This window comes from Podarcis pityusensis, assembly GCF_964106645.2.
Source record: "Podarcis pityusensis genome assembly, chromosome: 9".
Taxonomy (NCBI): Eukaryota; Metazoa; Chordata; class Lepidosauria; order Squamata; family Lacertidae; genus Podarcis; species Podarcis pityusensis.
The window spans coordinates 6769593-6793614 of NC_138034.1; the positions used below are offsets into that span (position 1 = coordinate 6769593).

General features: G+C 47.1%; 2 protein-coding genes across 3 annotated transcripts; both read left to right on the forward strand.

Moving 5' to 3' along the window:
• Positions 1 to 294: 294 nt before the first annotated feature.
• On the forward strand, positions 295 to 13753 carry LOC308484850 (zona pellucida sperm-binding protein 3-like). 2 transcript variants are annotated; one of them, XM_081020099.1, is made up of 9 exons: positions 295 to 849; positions 2784 to 2902; positions 3669 to 3772; positions 9393 to 9570; positions 10875 to 10992; positions 11080 to 11171; positions 12026 to 12174; positions 12289 to 12417; positions 13578 to 13753. In XM_081020099.1, the coding sequence occupies exons 1-9, from the start codon at positions 466 to 468 to the stop codon at positions 13691 to 13693; spliced, it is 1389 nt and encodes a 462-aa protein (XP_080876225.1). In that variant the 5' UTR covers positions 295 to 465; the 3' UTR covers positions 13694 to 13753. The 2 variants fall into 2 exon arrangements, with proteins under 2 accessions (XP_080876225.1, XP_080876226.1); XM_081020100.1 differs by having other exon boundaries at positions 12289 to 12414.
• A 2069-nt stretch (positions 13754 to 15822) lies between these two features.
• Positions 15823 to 23601, forward strand: COMMD4 (COMM domain containing 4). The gene is made up of 8 exons (XM_081020203.1): positions 15823 to 15946; positions 16930 to 17001; positions 17898 to 17963; positions 18872 to 18911; positions 19796 to 19915; positions 20921 to 21001; positions 21508 to 21684; positions 22840 to 23601. Exons 1-8 carry the CDS (start codon positions 15944 to 15946, stop codon positions 22878 to 22880), a joined length of 600 nt encoding a protein of 199 aa, XP_080876329.1. The 5' UTR covers positions 15823 to 15943; the 3' UTR covers positions 22881 to 23601.
• Positions 23602 to 24022: the final 421 nt, after the last annotated feature.

Below are 24022 nucleotides of genomic sequence, written 5' to 3' on the forward strand. Positions count from 1 at the left end.
ATTTAATATCGCAGCTCCAGACTATGTCAGTTCAAAAGCAGTTTCAGAACGGTTTCAGTTTCAGAGCCCTTTAAAATGTGTGTGGCGGGTGGAGCTATTAGTTTCGTATTGTTCTTAGTTTTACTCTGCATTCTGTGTTTTTTATATTGTATTTTTATGTTGTGAACCGCCCTGAGATCTACAAATGAAGGGTGCTATATAAATTTAATAAACAAAAATAATAATAATAAATTCAGGGACTAGTTGACCTCCATTTGCTGTCTGCTACAGCTTTCCCCAACAAGCACTGACTTGCACCTGAGACTAATTTTAGTTCCTTCCTTTTTTCCTCCAGAGTTTGCATTTAGCAAAAGGTGTGTTTGGGTTCCTCATTATCTGAGTCAGGTGAGAGTGGACTTTGGGGGTGGGATATAAAGGTTTGCAGAGAACAGTCGTGTTTGTTGCTGGATTTCTTGAAGAAGCAAAATGGGGTTTGGGGCAAACTTGGCTGTTGTCTTGCTCTGCTGGGGGGTTGCTTCTTATGACCCCTGGCAGTTTGCTCCGAGGAACTCAATTTGGAGAACTGCCAGGCCTGTGTCCCCTGCTCCCTCCTGGCCTGATTCCTCTCCCTGGGCTTGGGTTGATGCTTCCCAGGTGAGAGCGTTGTCCTACTTCGCCCCTGTGGCTGTGCAGTGTGGAGAGGCCCAAGTGGTAGTAACAGTGAACAGGGACCTGTTTGGGACTGGAAGGCTCATCCAGGCAACGGACCTCAGCCTGGGCTCCTCGGGCTGCCACTACACCTCCTATGATGCTGCCAGGGATGTAGTGATCTTCGACGTTGGGCTCCATCAGTGTGGCAGCATCCTGCAGGTAACTCTGTATTAATTACCTATGTTGACCTATCCTATGCATGCTTCTGCATTTGTTTCCAGGCTAGTTAAATGGCTTTGCCTGGGGTCCAGTTAAGAGGCCTAATCCTTACCCATCAGGTTATTGTGACACTGGCTACCCTGGGTTCTTTGAAACTACAATAGGTTCTGTGAAATGCCGAGATCCTGAAAAGTTTAAACCTGGGTGTAGGAACATGGTGCCCTCTCAGATGTCTTCACATGTGAAATGAATCAAATTCTTCCTTGTTGCTCCTCCTCCTCTACATCACCTGAGGGCTAGTCCTGAGGTTCGCCCTTTTTTAATCTTTGGATTCAGCCAACAGCTATTTCACTTTGTGCAGTTGCTTGTTAGCTGGTTTTGGCATGCAAATTTGAAAGGGAGAATATAAACTGCACAAGGCTTTCTAGCTACTGAAATCTAGGTAAAGGGACCCTGACCATTAAGTCCAGTCGCAGACGACTCTGGGGTTGCGGCGCTCATCTCGCTTTATTGGCCGAGGGAGCTGGAGTTTGTTCGCAGTTTTTCCGGGTCATGTGGCCAGCATGACTAAGCCGCTTCTGGCAAACCAGAGCAGTGCACGGAAACGCCGTTTACCTTCCCGCCGGAGCGGTACCTATTTATCTACTTGCACTTTGAGGTGCTTTCGGACTGCTAGGTTGGCAGGAGCAGGGACTGAGCAACGGGAGCTCACCCCGTCGCGGGGATTCGAACCGCTGACCTTCTGACTGGCAAGCCCAAGGCTCAGTGGTTTAGACCACAGCACCACCCGCGTCCCTGAAATCTAGATAAAAGGACTCTATTAGGAGACTTAGATTAGGCTCTGTGGATCATTATCTGTCTGAAGCATTCTGGCCTGACATCTTCCCAACGGACTCCTTACACATCCTTGGTCCAGGTGTTTGTAAACAGTAGCTGAAACAATCTCAAAAGTCCTCTTGCACAAAAATTCCCTCCTGTGTTTATTTTAATATTTTATACTGCTACTTTTTTAAAAAAATCAAATTGGTTTACAACAGTAGGATAGATACAAAGTCACAAATCACAAGCTGACTTTTGCAGAACGTTCTTATTTTTTCTGCATTAGCCTATCAGCAAATGTTTAAGTTTTCCAACTAGGACATCTTCTGAATTGCTATTAGCAGAGCATTTCACAGGACTGGGCCAATGACACAAAATGCTTGGTTTCTCCCAAGTGTTTGTTTTTCAGCAAGCCAGTTTTTTTTCTAGGGAGGGGGAAGGCTTTTTATTTGTTGCTATTGTTGGACATTGGGTAGTCAAACTTTCTCTAATCCACCGCAAAGCATCTAGACAATCTTCTTTAAAAATAATAATAATCCAAAACCAAAAAAATAAAAATTGCAAACAAATTCAACATCCATATCCATTTTCTAACATAAACCTATTACATAGTTAATGAAATTAAAATATACCTAATTACTCTAAACTTCTCTTTGCTGTATACAAATATAACAGTTAGAAATTTTATATTAAAGCTTTTATATTATAAATATTATTTCAAATTCCCCTATACCCCCCCGTTCCCCTTCACCCATGTGTGATCTTTTTTTTCCTTCTTCCATCTTGTTGTGGTGTTATAATTTAATCATTGTTCAGCTGATTCTTTTATTATTTCCTTGCTGACTCCTGCATGTTTTACACGTTATCTATTAATATTCCAGTTCCGGAACCATATTTTTTCATACATTCCTTCACTCCCTCCCACTCTTTAATTCTGATTTGAATGGCCTCTAATAGTTGTCGTCATTTTTGCCATTCTAATAATGATGGTACCAGCATCTAGACAATTTTCCTGAAGCTCCTGCAGTACTTCTGCCCACCTGTGGTCTTAAATTATCCTTGGACTAAAAGTACACAATGAGGCTCAATGGGTCGTCTTGCATTCCCTCCTCCAGATGACTCCAGAATCCCTGGTCTACAGCATAAGCTTATACTATAAGCCTAGTCCCAGCGCCAATGCAGTTGTCATGCGAACCAGCCCAGCCGAAGTCCCTATTGAATGTCACTATCCAAGGTGAGTTGGGGAGATGGCGGCAATGGCAGGCACCTAGGAGCCGTTCACATTCACAGCAAGGCAGTGGCTCCCAAATATTTTTGGGCTACCCCCCCCCCCCCGGTTGCATAAACTCATTCCTAGTGCCCCTATCATACCCTATGAAAATCACTTTTCAGAATAATGCTTTGCACGACCCACTAAAGAAGATTTTAAAAAGGTAAAGGACCCCTGACAGTTAAGTCCAGTCGCGAACAACTCTGGGGTTGCGGCGCTCATCTCGCTTTATGAGCTGAAGGAGCAGGCGTTTGTCCACAGACAGTTTTTCCAGGTCATGTGGCCAGCATGACTAAGCCGCTTCTGGCGAAACCAGAGCAGTGCATGGAAATGCCGTTTACCTTCCTGCTGGAGTGGTACCTATTTATCTACTCGCACTTTGACGTGCTTTTGAACTGCTAGGTTGGCAGGAGCTGGGACTGAACAAAGAGAGCTCACCCGGCTGCGGGGATTCGAACTGCCGACCTTCTAATCTGCAAACCCTAGGCTCAGTGGTTTAGACCACAGCGCCACCCGCGTCCCTGGTCTAAGGAAGATAATAATGCAATAATAGTTACGGTTCTGAATTTTTATTGCTCATTTCTTCAAAATCCAATTAAAGCTTTCATTAATTCAACAAAAGTGATGAACTTGATCCAGTGATACCAGCTATACAAGGTCTAGTAGTCATTTGACCACTTTGAGAACCACATCTGTAGGGGCCTTTCACCTTATTTATTTCTCTTTCCAGGAGAAGCAACGTGAGCAGTGACGCCATCAAGCCAACTTGGGCTCCCTTCAGCTCCACCATTTCCGCAGAACACAGGCTGGGCTTCTCCTTGCGCTTAATGAACGGTACATGAAAATTACAAAACAGGCCATTGGCTCAGTGTAGGGTGGCAGCACCAGGCAGGGCCCACTGCTGAGGCAAGGGAGTTTGGGGGCAGGAGGCACTTTCACCTTTTTCCAAGCAAGCACCAGGCAGCTGGATCTGGCCACCCTAAATGTATCTGCAGCATAGAATCATAGAATAGAATCATAGAATCATAGAGTTGGAAGAGACCACAAGGGCCATCGAGTCCAACCCCCTGCCAAGCAGGAAACACCATCAGAGCACTCCTGACATATGGTTGTCAAGCCTCTGCTTAAAGACCTCCAAAGAAGGAGACTCCACCACACTCCTTGGCAGCAGATTCCACTGTCGAACAGCTCTTACTGTCAGGAAGTTCTTCCTAATGTTTAGGTGGAATCTTCTTTCTTGTAGTTTGGATCCATTGCTCCGTGTCCGCTTCTCTGGAGCAGCAGAAAACAACCTTTCTCCCTCCTCTATGTGACATCCTTTTATATATTTGAACATGGCTATCATATCACCCCTTAACCTCCTCTTCTCCAGGCTAAACATGCCCAGCTCCCTTAGCCGTTCCTCATAAGGCATCGTTTCCAGGCCTTTGACCATTTTGGTTGCCCTCCTCTGGACACGTTCCAGTTTGTCAGTGTCCTTCTTGGATTGTGGTGCCCAGAACTGGACACAGTACTCCAGGTGAGGTCTGACCAGAGCAGAATACAGTGGCACTATTACTTCCCTTGATCTAGATGCTATACTCCTATTGATGAGGCCCAGAATTGCATTGGCTTTTTTAACTGCCGCGTCACACTGTTGGCTCATGTCAAGTTTGTGGTCAACCAAGACTCCTAGATCCTTTTCACATGTACTGCTCTCAAGCCAGGTGTCACCCATCTTGTATTTGTGCCTCTCATTTTTTTTGCCCAAGTGCAATACTTTACATTTCTCCCTGTTAAAATTCATCTTGTTTGTTTTGGCCCAGTTTTCTAATCTGTCAAGGTCGTTTTGAAGTGTGATCCTGTCCTCTGGGGTGTTAGCCACCCCTCCCAGTTTGGTGTCATCTGCAAATTTGATCAGGATGCCCTTGAGTCCATCATCCAAGTCGTTGATAAAGATGTTGAATAAGACTGGGCCCAAGACAGAACCCTGTGGCACCCCACTAGTCACTCTTCTCCAGGATGAAGAGGAACCATTGATGAGCACCCTTTGGGTTCGGTCAGTCAGCCAGTTACAAATCCACTGAGTGGTAGCATAGTCAAGACCGCATTTTACCAGCTTCTTTACAAGAATATCATGGGGCACCTTGTCAAATGCCTTACTGAAATCAAGGTAGGCTATATCCACTGAGTTCCCTTCATCTACCAGGCTTGTAATTCTGTCAAAAAACGAGATCAGGTTAGTCTGACATGACTTATTTTTCAGAAATCCATGCTGACTATTGGTGATCACAGCATTCCTTTCTAGGTGCTCACAGACTGTTTTCTTAATGATCTGCTCCAGAATCTTCCCTGGTATTGATGTCAGACTGACTGGGCGGTAATTATTTGGGTCCTCTCTTTTCCCCTTTTTGAAAATAGGGACAACATTTGCCCTCCTCCAGTCTGCCGGGACTTCGCCTGTTCTCCAGGAATTCTCAAAGATGACTGCCAGTGGTTCTGAGATCACATCTGCCAGTTCTTTTAATACTCTTGGATGCAGTTCATCTGGCCCTGGAGACTTGAATACATCTAAACTAGCCAAGTATTCTTGTACTATCTCCTTAGTTATTCTGGGCTGTGTTTCCTTTGCTGAATCATTTGCTCCAAATTCTTCAGGTCGGGCATTGTTTTCTTTATCGGAGAAGACTGAGGCAAAGAAGGCATTGAGGAGTTCAGCCCTTTCTGTGTCCCCTGTTTGCATTTCACCATCTTCTCCTCTGAGTGACCCCACTGTTTCTTTGTTCTTCCTTTTGCTACGAACATACCCATAAAAGCCTTTTTTGTTGCTTTTAACCTCTCTAGCAAGCCTGAGTTCATTCTGTGCTTTAGCTTTTCTGACTTTGTGTCTACACGTGCTGGCTATTTGTTTGAATTCCTCTTTGGTGGTTTCCCCCCTTTTCCATTTTTTGTACACATCCTTTTTTAATCTTAACTCAGTTAAAAGTTCTTTAGATAGCCACCCTGGCTTCTTTAGGCACCTTCCATGTTTCCGTCTCATTGGTATTGCCTGACATTGTGCTTTTACTATCTCCCTCTTAACAAACTCCCAGCCATCATGAACTCCCTTTCCTTTTAGTATTACTGTCCATGGGATCTCACCCAGCACTTCCCTAAGTTTTATGAAGTCGGCTTTCTTAAAGTCAAGAAATTGAGTCCTAGTATGCTTGGCTGCTCCTTTCCGCTGTATAGTAAACTTCAGAAGAGCATGATCACTCACGCCTAATGATCCTTCCACTTCTACCCCACTAACCAGGTCATCAACATTGGTTAGGACCAGATCTAAAATGGCTGTTCCTCTTGTTGCTTCTCCCACTTTCTGGACAATGAAGTTGTCTGCAAGGCCAGTGAGGAATCTGTTTGACCTTATGCTCTTGGCTGAGTTTGACATCCAACAAATATCTGGGTAATTGAAGTCCCCCATTACTACTATCTCCCTTCCTTTTGCATGCTTGGCCATCTGTTCCAGGAAGGCATCATCTATGTCCTCCGTTTGGCTTGGGGATCTATAGTAAACTCCCACAATGAGGTCTCTGTTATTCTTCTCTCCCTTAATTTTGACCCAAATGCTCTCACTTTGGCTTTGAGGTTCTAAATCTTGGATCTCTTCACAGGTATACACATCCCTGACATATAACGCCACTCCCCCTCCTTTCTTGTCTGGTCTGTTTCTCCGAAATAGATTGTATCCCCCCATTATTACATTCCAATCGTGGGACTTATCCCACCAGGTTTCAGTGATGCCTATTATGTCATATTTAGTTTGCTGTACCAAGAGCTCAAGCTCATCTTGTTTATTTCCCATGCTTTGCGCATTAGTGTACAGACATTGAAGTCCATTAATCATTCCCCCATGTCTCTTTTTTAAGGATTTTTTCCTCCCACCACTAGGTCTGCGTGCTGTTTGCTCCATTTGGTCTATGACATTTGGATGATCATCTTCATCAATTGATAGACTCCTACCTTCAGGAGCACTGTCTCCCTCCCCCACATTAGTCAGTTTAAAGCCCTCCTGATGAGGTTTCTGAGATTTTTGGCAAAAACATTTCTCCCAACCGTTGTGAGGTGCAGCCCATCGCTTGCCAGAAGTCCATCTTCAAGAAAATGCAGTCCATGATCTAAGAATCCCTGGCCAAGCACCACTCTGTGGGAATCAAAAGAGGGTAGCTAGACAGGGCTGCCCAGGGCTACTGGGTGCAGTGACCATAGCCAGGCAAGCCTGCCAGCCGGGCCAAGCAGGGGCCACTAACACCAAAGGAGCCCCTGAAAGCTGGCAGTGCAATGGCCATCTAGTCCTAACTCCCTGTTGGTTTTTATCTGGTCACTTGTTTGTGATGGGTTCTACCTTTTCTGCTCCTGAGGGGTGTCTGGATCTGGGGGTGTCTAATGTGGTTAACTGAACTGAAAGCCATTGGCCTCTGTGAAGTGTAACTTTATTTGGCAATCTTTATTTTTAAAAAAATATTTTTCGCTGCAGGCCTTCCTTTCTTTTAGACTCCCCCTTGAAACTTTGCTCCTGAATAGCCTTGTTTTTTGCTTCACCTTACATACTTGCCTCCTTTTCCTCTGTTCCTGGTTTTGATCAATGCAGCTGACATACTACCTACTTTTGTTCCTTTTTCAATTTAAATACAATTCAAATGTTGTTAATTGAGCCGGTTTTCATAGCTTTGAGCCTTGTTATGCTGTATCCTCTCCCCCACACAAATCATGGAAACTGTAGGTGACTCCTCATAGAGCTACAATTCCCTGCACCCTTAAACTATAGTTCCCAGGATTGGGGTGTGTGTGTGTGCTTTAAATGTAATAAATAAAGGCCTGGGACAAGAGTTTATCTTCTGATAAACAAGAGTTTAAATTTTAGGCACAGATGTGACCGTAATCTTTTTAGAGCTTAGAAATATTTCTGTTCTATACATTGTATTATTAAGAATATAAAGAGAACCTGCTGTGAGGCCATGGGCTCTCACAGTAGCCAACTAGATGCTGGTGGGATACTAGGGATGAAAGGCCTTCCCTTTTGTTCCTTGTGATCCTAAGAGCAGTCAGAAGTCGCTTCAAAGAGTCAATTGACAGCAGTAAAATAATCATTTATTTTGCCATGACAAAAAAGGTACAGACAGGCTAATGCTCATTGCCTGCCCTGCCTTCCCTCTCTGGGCTTGCCAGCCTTTTTATACCCTCTAGGATGGATGGTCATTTGATTTCCAAGAAAACATGTGATTTACGAGAAATGGCATAGAATTTAGCTTTCGTTTCTCCATATTTGGACTGACTTCCTCATTTTACGTATTTCCAGTCCCTCCCTCCTCCTGTTTCAGGAGTCGGCATAGCAACCCGTTCTCTCTCTTTGCCTGAGCCACCTACAGCCCTCTCTCACAGCCCTGCTCTGCTAAAAGAAGAGTTTATTTATTGTTTTATGGCCTTGTAGCAATCTTGACACCTCCCTGCAAAGAGGCCCCACTGGCCTTTGTTCTGTTACAGACATCAATGAAGGAAGGAAGAAGCTTCAGGGATAAAAGGCAAAAAGCAGCGTTGGATATAAAAAAAGGAAATAATAGACTATAAAATAGTCTTATGGCCCTTCAGGGAGCTAAACATGAGCCCAAGAGTCCTCTCTCTCCCTCCAGCAGCTGACATTGCTGCCTCTGACTCAGGAGGCAGAGCCTAGCCATTGCTGCTCATCAAAGCCATTGATAGGCCTCTCCTTCTCCATGAATTTGCCTGAGGACCTTAAGGTCCAAGAATACCCATAGTTTAGATGTCCTGGGCCCTAAAGAACTCAGACTATCCTCCACCAGGGCCTTCTCGGTGATGGCTCCGACCTGGTGGAATGCTCTGTCCCATGAGACTGTGGCCCTTCAGGATTTAACCTCCTTCCGTCAGGCCTGTAAGACAGAGCTATTCCGCCTGGCCTTTAATTTGAATTCAGCCTAATCTTTTATTTCCCTTCTCTTCCCTCCCCCTCCCCTTTTATGACGATCACCCGCTCTGAGACCCCACAGCTAATTCTCCCCTGGTCTCCTCGCTGGTCCAAGTAGGACCAATTCACCCAGCTAGCCCTGGGGATTGCCTAATGCTTATTTCCCCTAAATTGATTTCTGAATTTTGAATTTTATTGTTGTTCATGTTTTTATACTGTATTTTATGCTGCTTTTACAATTAAGTGTTTTAAATTTGTTGTTAGCCGCCCGGAGCCCTGTTTTTGAACTGGGAAGGGTGGGGTATAAATAAAAATTTATTATTATTATTATCCTCTTTTAAAGCCCTCCAGATTGGTGGCCATCACTGCCTCTTGTGGGAGGGAGTTCCGTAGTCTAACTCTTCGCTGCCATGATGATGGTGCATCCTTGGACAGGACAAACCAGTGTTGAGGTCTGTACTGGATATCTTTATTTCCCTCTAGGTAAGATTCTGCAACTCTCTTGTCTTTCAGATGACTGGAGCGCTGAGAGAGCTTCCGGCACGTACCAGCTGGGAGACGTGATGTACATCCAGGCTGAAGTGAACGCAGAGAACCACCTTCCTCTGAGGCTGTTTGTCAACCACTGTGTCGCCACGCTGAGCCCAAGCAGGGATGCCACGCCCCAATATCCCATCATTGACCACAACGGGTAGGAGCTCTCTAGGGTTGTCCCTGCCAGTCACTATGCCCTTGGGCAGGCCAGCAGCTGTGAGGGAGAAGAGACAAAGAGCAGAAAGGGGAAGCCATGTGGGCAGAGCCAGGCCTGGAGGCCGCCAGTTCCCCACCCTTGGACTAGGGCAGCCAAGAACCTCATGTTACAGGAAGTACAGTGGTACCTCGGGGTTACAGACGCTTCAGGTTACAGACTCCACTAACCCAGAAATAGGGACGCGGGTGGCGCTGTGGGTTAAACCACAGAGCCTAGGACTTGCCAATCAGAAGGTCGGTGGTTCGAATCCCTGCGACAGGGTGAGCTCCCATTGCTTGGTCCCTGCTCCTGCCCACCTAGCAGTTCGGAAGCACGTCAAAGTGCAAGTAGTTAAATAGGTACCGCTCTGGCGGGAAGGTAAACGGCGTTTCCGTGCGCTGCTCTGGTTCGCCAGAAGCGGCTTAGTCATGCTGGCCACATGACCCAGAAGCTGTACGCCGGCTCCCTCGGCCAATAAAGTGAGATGAGCGCCGCAACCCCAGAGTCGGTCACGACTGGACCTAATGGTCAGGGGTCCCTTTTTAACCCAGAAATGGTACTTCAGGTTAAGAAATTTGCTTCAGGATGAGAACAGAAATTGTGCTCCAGTGGCACGGCGGCAGCGGGAGGCCCCATTAGCTAAAGTGGTGCTTCAGGTTAAGAACAGTTTCAGGTTACGAACGGACCTCCGGAACGAATTAAGTTCTTAACCCGAGGTACCACTGTATTGCTGACAGCTAGGGATGGGCGGAGGGGTTAATTCTGTTTGCATTTAAATGCAAATCTGCCGAACTTGCTTTTCCTGAAGCAAGACATCCTTTGAGAACTTCACTATTCTCTGAATTTTACAGTGCAATTATCCATCTCCATGTGTAAGAAATGCATGTGAAGTGTGAATAAAAATACATATATTTGGAGGAATTGACATACATAATACCAGGAAAATTGCTTTGCAGAAACATGTATACTAATGGAAAATGGATGCAAAGGCATATATTTAATAGAAGAAATTGTCACTAAAATGCTGGCAATTTTTCATGAGGGATATATATATATATATATATATATATATATATATATATAAAAGCTTGCAAACTGATGGGGAAATGTGAATGGAACTTAAGAGTGGAAGAAAAAAACGAGGAAGAAACTGAAATACAGATTTGCCCTTCTCTTCTGACAGCCTTTCTTTTCTTTCCTTCCTTCCTTCCTTCCTTCCTTCCTTCCTTCCTTCCTTCCTTCCCTTTCCTTTCCTTGTGTTTTAGCTGCCTTGTTGATGGGAGGTCAGATTCCAGCTCCGCCTTTGTGTCTCCAAGGCTCAAGGAGGATTTGCTCCAGTTCACGGTGGACGTTTTCAGATTTACAGGACATCCTCAAGAGCTGGTGAGAAGCCTCGTCTTGCACAGCCTTCCTTGAGCTGAAACCTAGAATGTCTAATGGAGTTTTCTTTTGTCTACTTGGCTTCTCCAGATCTACATCACTTGCCACCTGAAAGTGACTGCAGCCAGCCAGGCCCCTGATCCTGAAAACAAGGCTTGCTCCTTCAACCAAGCTAATAACATGTGAGTGAGCCAGCATGGACTCCCCTTCATTGGTGGTTTTTAAACAGAGGTTGGGTGGCCACACCGGTCAGGGATGTTTCAGCTGTGATTCGTGCAGGGGCTTTGACTAGATGAACCGTCCAATTCTACAGTTCTCTGATTCTATGTTAATAGCCCTAGCCAAGCCTGCCAATGAAGGGGACGCGGGTAGCGCTGTGGTGTAAACCACTGAGCCTATTGAGCTTGCCAATCAAAAGGTTGGCGGTTCGAATCCCCGCGACGGGGTGAGCTCCCGTTGCTCAGTCCCTGCTCCTGCCAACCTAGCAGTTCAAAAGCACGTCAAAGTGCAAGTAGATAAATAGGTACCACTCCGGCAGGAAGGTAAACGGCGTTTCCCAGCGCTGCTCTGGTTCGCCAGAAGCGGCTTAGTCATGCTGGCCACATGACTCAGAAGCTGTACGCCAGCTCCCTTAACCAGTAAAGCAAGATGAGCGCCACAACCCCAGAGTCGGCCATGACTGGACCTAATGGTCAGGGGTCCCTTTACTTTACCTTTAAGCCTGCCAATGACCTTTCTACAGGACTAAATAGTTGGCTGTCAAAGAAACAACTAGCTAGTGATGTTTCCAGAAGCTTCCCTCCAACCCACCCAACCCGGCAGTAACATCATTTTAAAAATTTCATTCCATTTATTTTCCATGCCATTTTTCACTCAAGTCTCAAAGCAGCTTACATTACAGCACTCATAATCTCACTATCCAGAGATTGTGGTGTGGCGTCTAACAAAATTATGTCGAGTATTTGAGCTTGTTGCCCAAGCAAACCAATTCTGCAGGTAATATAGGCCTTTCTCTTCCTTTTCCCCATCCCTCCAGGTGGATTCCGGTTGAGGGTACCCAGGGGATCTGCACCTGCTGTGAGACTGGGCACTGTGGTGTCACTGGAGGACAGCCGAGGAGGCTCAACCCCTGGGATAGGTGGGCAAGAGGAAGGAGATCTGGCAGAGATGTATCCACAAAGCATGGTGCGTTCCATTCATGTTGGTGGGGAAGCCAATCTGTTCTGTGCAGGGGTCTCCAAAATGAGAGGGGTGAGGCTGACCTACTGATAGGTAAGTTTAACCTTGCTCAAAATGCAGGTCAGCTGGTGAAGGAACTAGAGACTGACGTGATGATTGGCCCTATTTTCGTCCGTGATGCATACATGGGCTCAAGGAGTCTTTCGGCCCAGCAAAGTGAAACAACGGAATCTCCAGAAGAACACGGTAGTACCTCCTCCTCCTTTTTAGTAGTAGCAAATATTTCAAGAATGCAGGTCAGGGTAGAGTGAGAATTTGATTCAGGAATCTAGCTACCAAATTAGAATAAAATTCTGGGGCTAGTGATAGTAATGTGTGATTAGTTAGGGATGGCTTCTTTTTGCACTGAAAGGTTAGTACCTGGATAGCTTGTCTGGAAACAAGGAATTGGGTCACAGCATGGGAATAAGTGACTCTCCAGGCTGTGTTTTGGGGGGTGCATTCTAGGCAAAAGCATTCAGGGTGAGGTTTTGGGGCTTTGAGCTGGAGGGTCTCTCCTCCTCCTGGCTTAATCCTTCTCCCCCAACATCCCACATAAACCTGCTATGCTTAGAACTTCCAGGGACTTCCTTTAGGAAGAGATTACTGGAGGCTCGCGGGTGTTTGTGTTTTATTTACAAAAAATGCAAGTTGGATATAAGTACAGTGGTACCTTGGGTTAAGTACTTAATTCGTTCTGGAGGTCCATTCTTAACCTGAAACTGTTCTTAACCTGAAGCACCACTTTAGCTAGTGGGGCCTCCCACTGCTGCCGCACCGCCGGAGCACAATTTCTGTTCTCATCCTGAAGCAAAGTTCTTAACCCGAGGTAATATTTCTGGGTTAGCGAAGTCTGTAACCTGAAGCATATGTAACCCGAGGTACCACTGTAGAGAGAACCAAGAGCCCATTCCTTTCACATCAGATCTTTTACAGAGAGGGCTTTACAGCGCTCTAAGATGCTTACTGCAAGTCTAACACTGACCAAAAATGTAAGTTAGATTGCAGCATGAAGCCCTCCAGGTTTATTTGGAGGCAAGTTCCCTAAATCAATACAGTGGTACCTCAGGTTACAGACGCTTCAGGTTAGACTCCACTAACCCAGAAGTAGTACCTCGGGTTAAGAACTTTGCTTCAGGATGAGAACAGAAATTGTGCTCAGGCGGCACAGCGACAGCAGGAGGCCCCATTAGCTAAAGTGGTACCTCAGGTTAAGAACAGTTTCAGGTTAAGAATGGACCTCCAGAATGAATTAAGTTCTTAACCCGAGGTACCACTGTAGTAAAAGAGCTTGCAGCCTTATGACAGCTTTGATGTAAGTTGAACTTGTTCTCTCTCTCTCTCTCTCTCCCCCCCCCCCCCATTTGCAGGATTCCTCTCAGCGCCTGGGCTGCTGGCTGGACTTGTCTTGATGTCTCTGGCTCTGCTTCTCGCTCTGATTACTTTTGGGGTCCCTCTGCTCAAAAAGTGCCCGGGGTCCCATTAAAATGTAATGTAATACGTATCTCAATGTGGAAAAAAAACTAAATAAAGAGATACAAATGGCTTTCTTGCTTCCTCCCACCTTTAAATGAGAAAGAGGGTAATAAGGGCTGGTGGCTGATCCTATATATGGGGAGAAATTATATATGATATATATAAAGCCTGAGTTGCGTCACAGTGAGAGGTGAATCTTTGCTGTTGGTGATGGGATTTGGGGAATGGGGCTTTTTGGCTGGGTAGGGTATGTTTGGGATTGCACTTGCTTCTCTAGAAATAACATTCAAAATCTAAAACATTTTTAAATACAAGCAGATAAGTCTCACCTACAGGCCTAGTTTGATATGTATGCCCCTCCCTCCCTTCCTCAAAGATCTGGGCAGTTTGCTTGAGGGTTCTACTCACTTATCATCACAATATCTTTGGTGTGGTGTTTGTTAAGCTAACAGTGTGGCTAGTCCTGATTGAGGTCACCGGAGTTCCAAGGAGTGGAGATCTGCAACCTTCTCTCTGTTCCAACAGATATTGGGGTGCTAGAACCTTGGGTCTTCCGCACTGAGACCCAGTTTCTCCCTCCCACATCCCTTGCTTTAAAAAACCCCACACAATTGTTTTACTTTGCTAACAACAGAGCTGGGTGCTCTGCGAAGCCTGAGAGGGTCCAGGCACTTGCAGTCTTAATTTGCCCAAGCAAATTTGCATCCAGCGCCTCTGTCCTGAGTTGTTTTTAAGTAACCAGCAATGTGATTCCTGTACTGCATGGGGCTTGACTAGATGGCTGTTTCCCCCCCTTCCAATTCTGCAATTCTACCCCTGGGGTCCAGTATTCTAACCATGGCAAATGACGGACTCAACAGAATCAACATCTCCGTCTGGAACAACGTGCAGGAACAAGAAACAAAATATTACTTAGCTTAACTCGCTCAGCCCCTGTGCATGTTCACTTGGGAGTACAACACACACTGGCCTTCGTTATTCTCACCCACGTGCAACTGTGCCCTTGCTACCTGCCTGATTTATAGTTTTGTTTTTCATGTTAACGGAGAAATCTGAGGGCTCCCTTGGACAAAAAAACAAGGACTCCAGCCAGGAATACCAGAGCAAAACAGCAGCCAGTAGGTTTGGTCTTTACTGAAGACTGTCCCGACAGGACTCCCACCTGCCACAAGGTGGAACAAGATGGAAGCCCCGAACAAAAAGAGCCCCCAAACTTTTATTAGCTGCTAATCCCCATGTTACACTCCCCCAAACTACATCACTCATGCATCACGGTTACATCATGAAAGGGGAGGTCTGGTGGAAGTAATCTGAGCATCCTGGACCCTGCCCCATGGTTCTCCTTGCCCTCCACCAAACACCCAACAAGTGCAACAAAAGAGATATTTATATTTCCCTGTTTCCCGGCCAAGTTAACAAACCCAGATGAAGACAAAAGGGTGTGATTATTTCTGGAATGGCTACCTGTCCGGCACTCAGGTATCAAGATGCCAGGAATTATCACTCAGGCAGAGGGGCTGCTGAGTAGCTGAGCCCACATGTCTATATGAATTTCTGAAGTTTTCCAGTGAGCCAGTACATAGATACATTTATCAGTGAATTCTTACATTTGGTATCGTGCCGCAAAGGCCCTTTGAATAGATAGGAAGAAACTGTGATGAAGTGTTTTGTGAGGACAAATCACAAAAGTGATTGTGCTGGTTTTGGTAGTGGGCTGCATGTGCATGATATCTGCTGGAGGGGCAACCCCCCCCCCAAACCTATACATAAATTCCTGCAACATTCGTCTGCTATAATAATTATTCTCTCCGTCTCGTACATATTATAAAATGAAATAAATATAATCTCTCACACACGCGCCCACAGTTCCCCTTAGTGCTCAAGGGGCCTTATTACTCCCGTGTAACTGTGTCGGCACTGCAACCTCTGGAAATGCTGCAACTTCCCTTTTTCCTCTTGCTGTTGCAACCCAGCGTTGCTTTGTTTCTTTTTTTAAATTTGTTTAAATTTAAATTTGTAAATCTCCCCAAGCCACGTGTAAGCGGACGCGCTGGCGCAGCAACGGCGAGAACAACTTCCCCGGAAAACTCGCCCTCCCCGCCGCCCGCCCACCAGAGGAGGAGCCGGGAGGCTGATCAGCTGATCGCCCGGGCGGGATCAGCTGGTGCTGCTGGATCCCTTCCGCGATTGGGTGGCAGGAAGAAGTCAGGTGATCCAGCCTTGCAGGGCAGCGAGTAGCAGGCGCCGCGCGCGGGGCACCATGGTGAGCCGGGGGCGCATGGCGCGCGGGTGCCCAAAAAGGGCTTGCTGCGCCGCCTGGAGGACGGGTGCCAACGCCCTGGGGCCCCGGGTGCCCGAGCACCCACACCTTTCGGTGCCAGGGCCGCGCACGCTGCATGGCACCCACGGCCCCGGGGACCCACGGTGGCGGGGCCAAGCTGGCACCCCTGGCTTCGAGGCAGGGGCTCCCGGGCTCCAGCGTGGGCTCATGAAATTGCAGCACGAGTTCTCGGGCGAGGTTCCGAACTAGGCTGGTGCCAGAGATGGGCACCCCTGGATGCGTGCCTTCCCTCGCGCTGGATCCGGAAGCGGCAGCTGGCACGGCGGGATGCTGCAGCCCGAGTGCTGACGATCCTGTTGCCGTGCGGCGCTTTTGCGTATTCGCGCACAGCCCCGGGCTACTTGGCACATAGCTGCCAACCTTCCCTTTTTTTGTGGGAAATTCCCTTATTCCAGCGCCGCTTCCCGCTGCTATCCCGGATTGTTAGATATCCCCGGGATTAGACTGTCCCCGGGACAGGTGAGGCTGCTGATCCCTTATTTTCAAATCTGAAAGTTGACAGCTATGACTTGGCACCGGCCTCTGGGCGAGGGCGCGGTGCCACATACACGCTGGCAGACGCAGCCAGGAGCATTGGGATGGGGTGGGGGCGCCTGGTTCACTCCCCCTCGAAAATTGTGTGCCCGGGACCGCACATCCACCCCGACACACACATACACTATGCCCTTGGGCTATGGAAATGTCTGCCTTACCTTTCGGGTTTTCTGCTGTCAAGAGTATAGGAGGCTGTATTCTGAGTTTTTTCACTGAAATTTCTACTGAAAGGGGAAAGCATGTAAAGTCTCGTTCAAATTCACTTCTCCATGGGTTGGATAGCCTCTTGTTTTCTGCTACAGGCTGAAAAGTGGGTTGCTAAAACAAACTCTTGACTGGTCACAGGCACTAATGTTATTTTTTCCACCCAGAGGTTTCGGTTCTGCGGCGATTTAGACTGCCCTGATTGGGTCTTGGCAGAAATCAGCACATTGGCTAAAATAGTAAGTGCATGCCATTTCTGTAAGGACGTGTTGGCGATGACACTTGACCACTGGTTGCTTGCTGTACTTACTCTGATCTCTGTAGAACTCATGGCTGACCAACAGCGAGGCCTTGTCAGCCTGTGACTCCTTTGCTCAAAAAACTGCACTGGTTGGCAACGTGCTACTGGGCTGAGTTCAGGGCCCAGTGAACTATTAGTATATCAAGCCCTGAACATCTGGGGACCCAGATGTGCCCACTCAGCCACTTTGATCAGCAGAATTGGCACTCTTACATGTGCCACATACCTACCTATTCTGCCTCTGCAAGAAATTGATCTTTTAGCGTGGCACCACCTACACATTGGAACTCCCTGCCTATTGATATCAGGCAGGTGCTTTGTCGGTATACTTTTGGCCAACGGCTATAAACATTTTTGTTTAGACAAGCCTACCCAGATATTTACAAAGTTGGTGGGAATTTTAATAGGTTTTTAGTCTATATTTTATTTTATATTTCCAAAGCTTTTTAATTATAATTTTTTTCTTATGGATAATTTTGTTTTATCTTTTTTGTGTACCACTTTGAGGGTTTTCGTTTTGTTTTTTTACAATCAGTGTATAAAGTTTATAGAATAAATAAGTAAATAAATGTTGTTGGATGAACCTGCTGCAATATTCCACTATATATCCAGCAAGCTTGAAAAAGTCAGAGTGTTGGTGGGGAGGTGTAAGTGCTTCTGTTTTCTTGGTCAGAAACAGTTGGACGCTACCCCATCAAAGACAGCATTATCCACTGTTGCTTAAAAAGTCCAGGCTGTTGTGGGGACTGATCAGCTTTGGGTGGAGTTTATGAAAAAGCTGGTGTTACAGGCAAAAAATCATCAGGTGCGTTTTTGTTCATGTTATTCTCCTAGTCCTCAGTGAAGCTGAAGTTGATCTGCGCCCAGGTGCTGAAGGATCTGCTTGGGGACGGGATTGACGTAAGCCAGTTTTCTCTTGTTTGACGCGTATTTGTGTAGACCCAACAATTCTCTGAGATTTGATCTTCCATCATACAACTTCTGGTGTTTTGACCTCCCCCAGCCTGGGGTCATCCTGATGGACCTGCAGCTCCCATCACCCCTGACCTTTAACTGGTCTGGATGGAGCTGATGGGAGCACCAGGTTGGGGAAGATTGGTTTAAAGCAGGTAGGAGATCTTCTTGAAGGCGGATATTTGTATGGCCAACACTTTCAGGCTTCTGTTTTTGAATGGGCCCTTGCATGACTTCCTGAGAGGTCAGGAAGAGTAAACCACTCCAGATTCATCTGCGTAGGCCAACTGCATTTATCTTTTCTGATGCTTCCTGAGCAGCAGAAGCAACAACAACATTGCACTGTAGCTGCAGCCCTAGAAATTTAGGGGCATGTCCAACTTGGAATCCCCACAATCCAGTTCTTCCTCCAGAAAAGTGTTTGTGTGTCGTGATAGAGTACCCCAAAACTGGAGATCACACTCGAAAGCGTTACATATTTGGGCTGGTTCCGCTTTCCCCCCCAGTTATATTTTCAACAACAACCTTATGAGGTAGGTTATGCTGAGAGACAGCAATGGTCCCAGAGTTACCCATTGACTTTTGTGGCTAAGCAGGTGTTTGAACCCGGATCTCCCTGGTCTTAGCCCAAGACTCTTAGCCCCAACACCACCCTGCCTGTCCCTAGCGCAATTTACACATGGTTGACGTGATTCAGGAGTCACGCCGGGAAGTGGTTTTGCAGTGGAAGCTGAGCCGCAAATAGGACTCTGTGCCTGTGGAGGAACTGGGACTTCACGTTGCATTGGAAGACTCAGAGGTGGTGCAGATGTCCCAAAGTTAAGTGTGGTCTGATCTGGTTTTTTCTCTTGCAGTATGAAAAGGTTCTAAAGCTAACGTCAGATGCCAAGCTTGGTGAGTGTCGTTTTCTACTCTTCCCAGTATGACTGAGTCATGTGTTTCTCCTGCCTGAATTCATTGACCAACTGCTTTGATCAGCAGAATTGGCACTACTACATAATATCTGTTCTGCATTTGTAAGAGCTCGGTCGTTTAATGTGATGGTGTCTGCACTATAGAACTCCTTGGCTCTTGAGATCAAGCAGGTTGCCTTCACTATACACTTTTTGGCGCCTGCTAAAAACATTCTTGGGACTCGGGTGGCGCTGTGGTGTAAACCACAGAGCCTTGGGCTTGCCGATCAGAAGGTCGGTGTTTCGAATCCCTGCAACAGGGTGAGCTCCCGTTGCTCGGTCCCTGCTCCTGCCAACCTAGCAGTTCGAAAGCACGTGAAAGTGCAAGTAGATAAATAGGTACCGCTCCGACAGGAAGGTAAACGGCGTTTCCGTGCGCTGCTCTGGTTCGCCAGAAGCGGCTTAGTCATGCTGGCCACATGACCCGGAAGCTGTACACCGGCTCCCTCGGCCAATAAAGCAAGATGAGCGCCGCAACCCCAGAGTCGGCCACGACTGGACCTAATGGTCAGGGGTCCCTTTACCTTTACCTTATCTTCTTCCAGAAGGCAGAAGCTGAAAGAGATCATTTCCAGGGTGCGTACTATCCTGCACTATCTCTGCAGCTTTTTTATGGCACCAGGAAGCATAGATTTGATCCAAGGTGGGATCCGCAGTCTTTACAACCCTGGACAGCATTGTTTTTTCCCTGGCCGTGCAGCTCCCAAACCACACACACAGACCATAAGTTAATACACTCTCCACAGTACAATGGTAAAATGCCATTGCCCTGATCCCGCAGGCTCTCACAACTGCTGCGCATGTCTCTCTTTCTCCTCTCGGCAGAGTCTGGGGATGTGAAGGCTACCATTGCTGTTCTAGGCTTCATCCTTTCCAGCGCTGCCAAACACAACGTTGATGGCGAGTCCCTCTCCAGCGAGCTCCAGCAGTTGGGGCTGCCTAAAGGTGAGCAGAGGAGACAGAAAGGGAAGCAGTGATGAAGGGCGAAGGAGGATCTCTATTCCAGCCCAAGGGCCACATTTCCTTGTGGGCAGTCTTCCGGGGAGGGACACGTGGGAGCGGTAGGTGGAGCCAGAGGCAAATGTGGGCAGAGCAGCAATTGTGAGTTTGCAATATAGGCTGCATTCCAGCTGTGCAGAAGCCTCTGAGATGGGGATCTTTTGCCCCTCCCATTCCCATGAGCCCCGGCCAGCAGAGTCAGGAATGATGGGAGAAGGGGGGAGCTGTAGTCCGGCAACCTCTGAAAGACCACAGGTTCCCCTGCAACAACCTGAGCCCTTGGGAGACTGGCAGTCAGCCTGCTTTCTGGGCAGTGGTGCTACATCACATTAAAATGGTGGGAAGGTGTGGAGCAGGGGTAGGCAATCTAAGGCCCGGGGGCCGGATGCGGCCCAATTGCCTTCTCAATGCGGCCCATGGACGGTCCGGGAATCAGCGTCCTTTTACATGAGTAGAATGTGTGCTTTTATTTAAAATGCATCTCTGGGCCTGCCTGGTGTTTTTACATGAGTAGAATGTGTGCTTTTACAGTGGTACCTCGGGTTAAGAACTTAATTTGTTCTGGAGGTCTGTTCTTAACCTGAAACTGTTCTTAACCTGAAGCACCACTTTAGCTAATAGGGCCTCCCATTGTTGCTGCTGCGCCGCCACAACGTGATTTCAGTTCTCATCCTGAAGCAAAGTTCTTAACCCGAGGTACTATTTCTGGGTTAGCAGAGTCCATAACCTGAAGTGTATGTAACCCGAGGTACCACTGTATTTAAAATGCATCTCTGGGTTATTTGTGAGGCATAGGAATTCGTTCACCCCCCCAAAAAAAAATATAGTCCAGCCTCCCACATGGTCTGAGGGATGGAGCCCACGGCTGAAAAAGCTTCTTGACCCCTGGTCTAGAGTGAGAGCTCACTTTTGCACGTGTTTCGTTGTTCCCCATCCCTCTTTGCATTGCAGAACATGCCACAGGGCTGTGCCGGTCCTATGAGGAGAAGCAAAGCCCCCTGCAGGACAGCCTTAGGGGGTGCAGCCTGAGGTGTAAGTGAAGCCATCGGAATAGCCATATATATATTCATATATTTGAATATCTACCTACCTACCTACCTACCTATCAAGGCTGAATCCTATTGCCACCTATCAGACTAAACAGAATTGGAAAGATCTGAGTGGGGGAAAAATGCTCCTTTAAATATGACCTTTCTATACTTTTAACTATTTTTTACATAAATACATGCCTTTCACTTTTATTTTAATGTAACTCCCCCCTGCAATGATGAGTGCATTCTCTTGTTTTCCTTATAACTTTCCTTTACTTGCTTTCTGGCACCTAAGCTTCTTTCCGTGCTATGAATCTCTGTTTTAATTCACTCTTTTTTTTAAAAAAAAAAGTTTTTTGATAGAAGCAGAAGTAAACACAGCACGCTTCTGAAGTGAGTGTGATTTGCAGTTAGATTAATTCATTTATTAGCAATGTGCTTCATGAATCTGAGGGTGCCAGGCCTTGCGGAGCGCATTCCTGATCTCTCGGCAACCTCTGTCTGCAGTGAACCGCTTGGATTCTGTCTCCTGGAGAGTGGATTACACCCTTAGCTCCAGCGAAATCCAGCGGGTCAACGAGCCCATCGTGCACCTCAAGCTGAACGTGAAAGATGTTGACCGTGGGGTACAGGAGCCTGTTGCCATGATGCTGTCGGCAGAGAAGTTCCGTGTCTTGCTTGCAGGTGAGATCCCAGAAATCATCATCAGGGGAGCAAGGACTGGGTTCAGGGGCACTTTTCTGCAACCAGGTCCTGCGTGTTGTAACTCTCTGCCTGAACTCACGAGGGGATGGTAGAGGGGGACACACGACAGGGATTCTGAGGCTATTTGCAAGGGCTGGGCAAGTCCAGGGGAATGTTGGCATCTTCACTCAACTTATTCATTATTTCTTAAATTTCTCGACATCCCAAGGATGACAGGGCAGTTTACAATATAAAGACACAAAAAATATATAACATATAGTAAGAAGCAAACAAAATGCCCCACCACCACACACAGTTTTAAAAGTCATAAAGGTAAAGGGACCCCTGACCATTAGGTCCAGTCGTGACCGACTCTGGGGTTGTGGCGTTCATCTCGCTTTATTGGCTGAGGGAGCCGGCGTACAGCTTCTGGGTCCTGTGGCCAGCATGACTAAGCCACTTCTGGCAAACCAGAGCAGTGCACGGAAACGCTGTTTACCTTCCCGCTGGAGCGGTACCAATTTATCTACTTGCACTTTGACGTGCTTTTGAACTGCTAGGTTGGCAGGAGCTGGGACCGAGCAACGGGAGCTCACCCCATCGTGGGGATTTGAACCGCCAACCTTCTGATCGGCAAACCCTAGGCTCTGTGGTTTAGACCACAGCGCCACCCGCGTCCCTTAAAAAGTCATAGATTGTTTAATTAGTCAAAGGCCTGGGAGAAGAGGGATGTTTTTGCCTGGGGCCTAAAGATATGTAATGAAGGGACCAGGTGAGCCTCCCTAGGGAGAGCATTCCACAGATGGGGAGCCACTGCAGAGAAGGCCCGTTTTTGTGTTGCCACCCTCTGGACCTCTCGTGGAGGAGGCACACGAAGAAGGGCCTTGGGTGATGATTACAGGATCTGGGTCAGTCCATATGGAGAGAGGCAATCCTTGAGGTATTGCAGTCCTGACCATTAAGGTCAAGACCAGCACTTTGAACTGGGCCCAGAAACTAATTGGCAGCCAGTGCAATCTTGCCCCACTGAGCACCCCGGCTGCTGAATTCTGCACCAGCTGAAGTTTCTGAGCAGTCTTCAGAGGCAGCCCCATGTATAATGTATTTTTTCACCCTCTGCCCCTTCCTGTTTTGTTTTGCCTCTCCTGCTGCTAGAACTGAAGCAGGCTGAAGCAGTCATGAAGACGCTCGACTGAGGAGCTTCCAGGATGGGTGGTGCTGTGGCTGGAATGAGCTTTTGCCGCAAGCTGAAAAATCTTAATTGGACGGTTGCTTCAGAAAGAGGGAGACCTTGCGTCCAGCAAGTTTTTCCCCAGTGACTGCAGGGCAAGAGGCTGTTACCAGAATCCATCCCTCTCTTCTGACTCGTTGTGTTCAAAGCCTAAGGCTGTTCTCGTTGTTTGGTTGTCTGGCCAGGGTGGGTAATATTTCTGAATGCAAATGACGGGTGTCCATGTTTGTTTAAACATTTTATTTCACTGAAAGCTCTTCGCAGTCAGAAAGTTGGTGCAGTGGGGAGTGGACTGGAATAGAACCTGTGTCCCTGATGTGCTGGACTTCGTTGTTCCCCGCCAGGAGAGAGTTTAAGAAATGGCACCACCTTCCCACTTTGAGTCATGCCCTGTCAACTCAGAGCCACAGCAGCTTAGAGAACCCCAAGAGTTTCTTGGCCCTTGTGACAGTGGCGCCGCTAGACCATTGTGGGAATCAAAATCACCCCGCCTCATTCTCTCAGGAGAAGGCACATCAATCTCATCCTACCCTGTTCTTTTGTTGCAAATGTTGGAAGCCCCAACAGACTTCCATTCGTGACTTTCTTGTTCCTGTTTTCTTAGAGCCTTCTTCCCCTATTGCAGGGACATTGACCTGTAACCCTCCAGATGTTGTTGGACTACAACTCCCATCATCCCTGGCAGTGCTGGCAACACCAGGAGGGCTACAGGCCCTTCTTCTCCAAGTAGAAGAAACCTGGTCTGTTCCTTCTGTTTTCCAGCAATCCATCCGTGTGTGGATTGTGGAAGGAAGGCCAAAGTAGCCTGTCCTCTCTCTTGCCAGATTCTTGATTTTTTTTGTCCTGTGAAGGCTCTTTGTATCACAGGAAAGAGAAAGGTATGTGTGTCGACATCTCTCCATGTGGTTGAACCTTCATTTCGTTAAATCCCAAAGGTTGCTCTTTGTACTGTTTCTATATTTTGCAGAACGGGAGAAAATTAAATCTCACTACACCCAGAACTCTTTGTTTTTATTGAGTCCTTCTGGAGAGACAGTATTTCTGGTGACAAGAGAAGGAATTGTTCAGTTATCAAAGGTTTAAGACTGCAATCCCAAATATTTTATA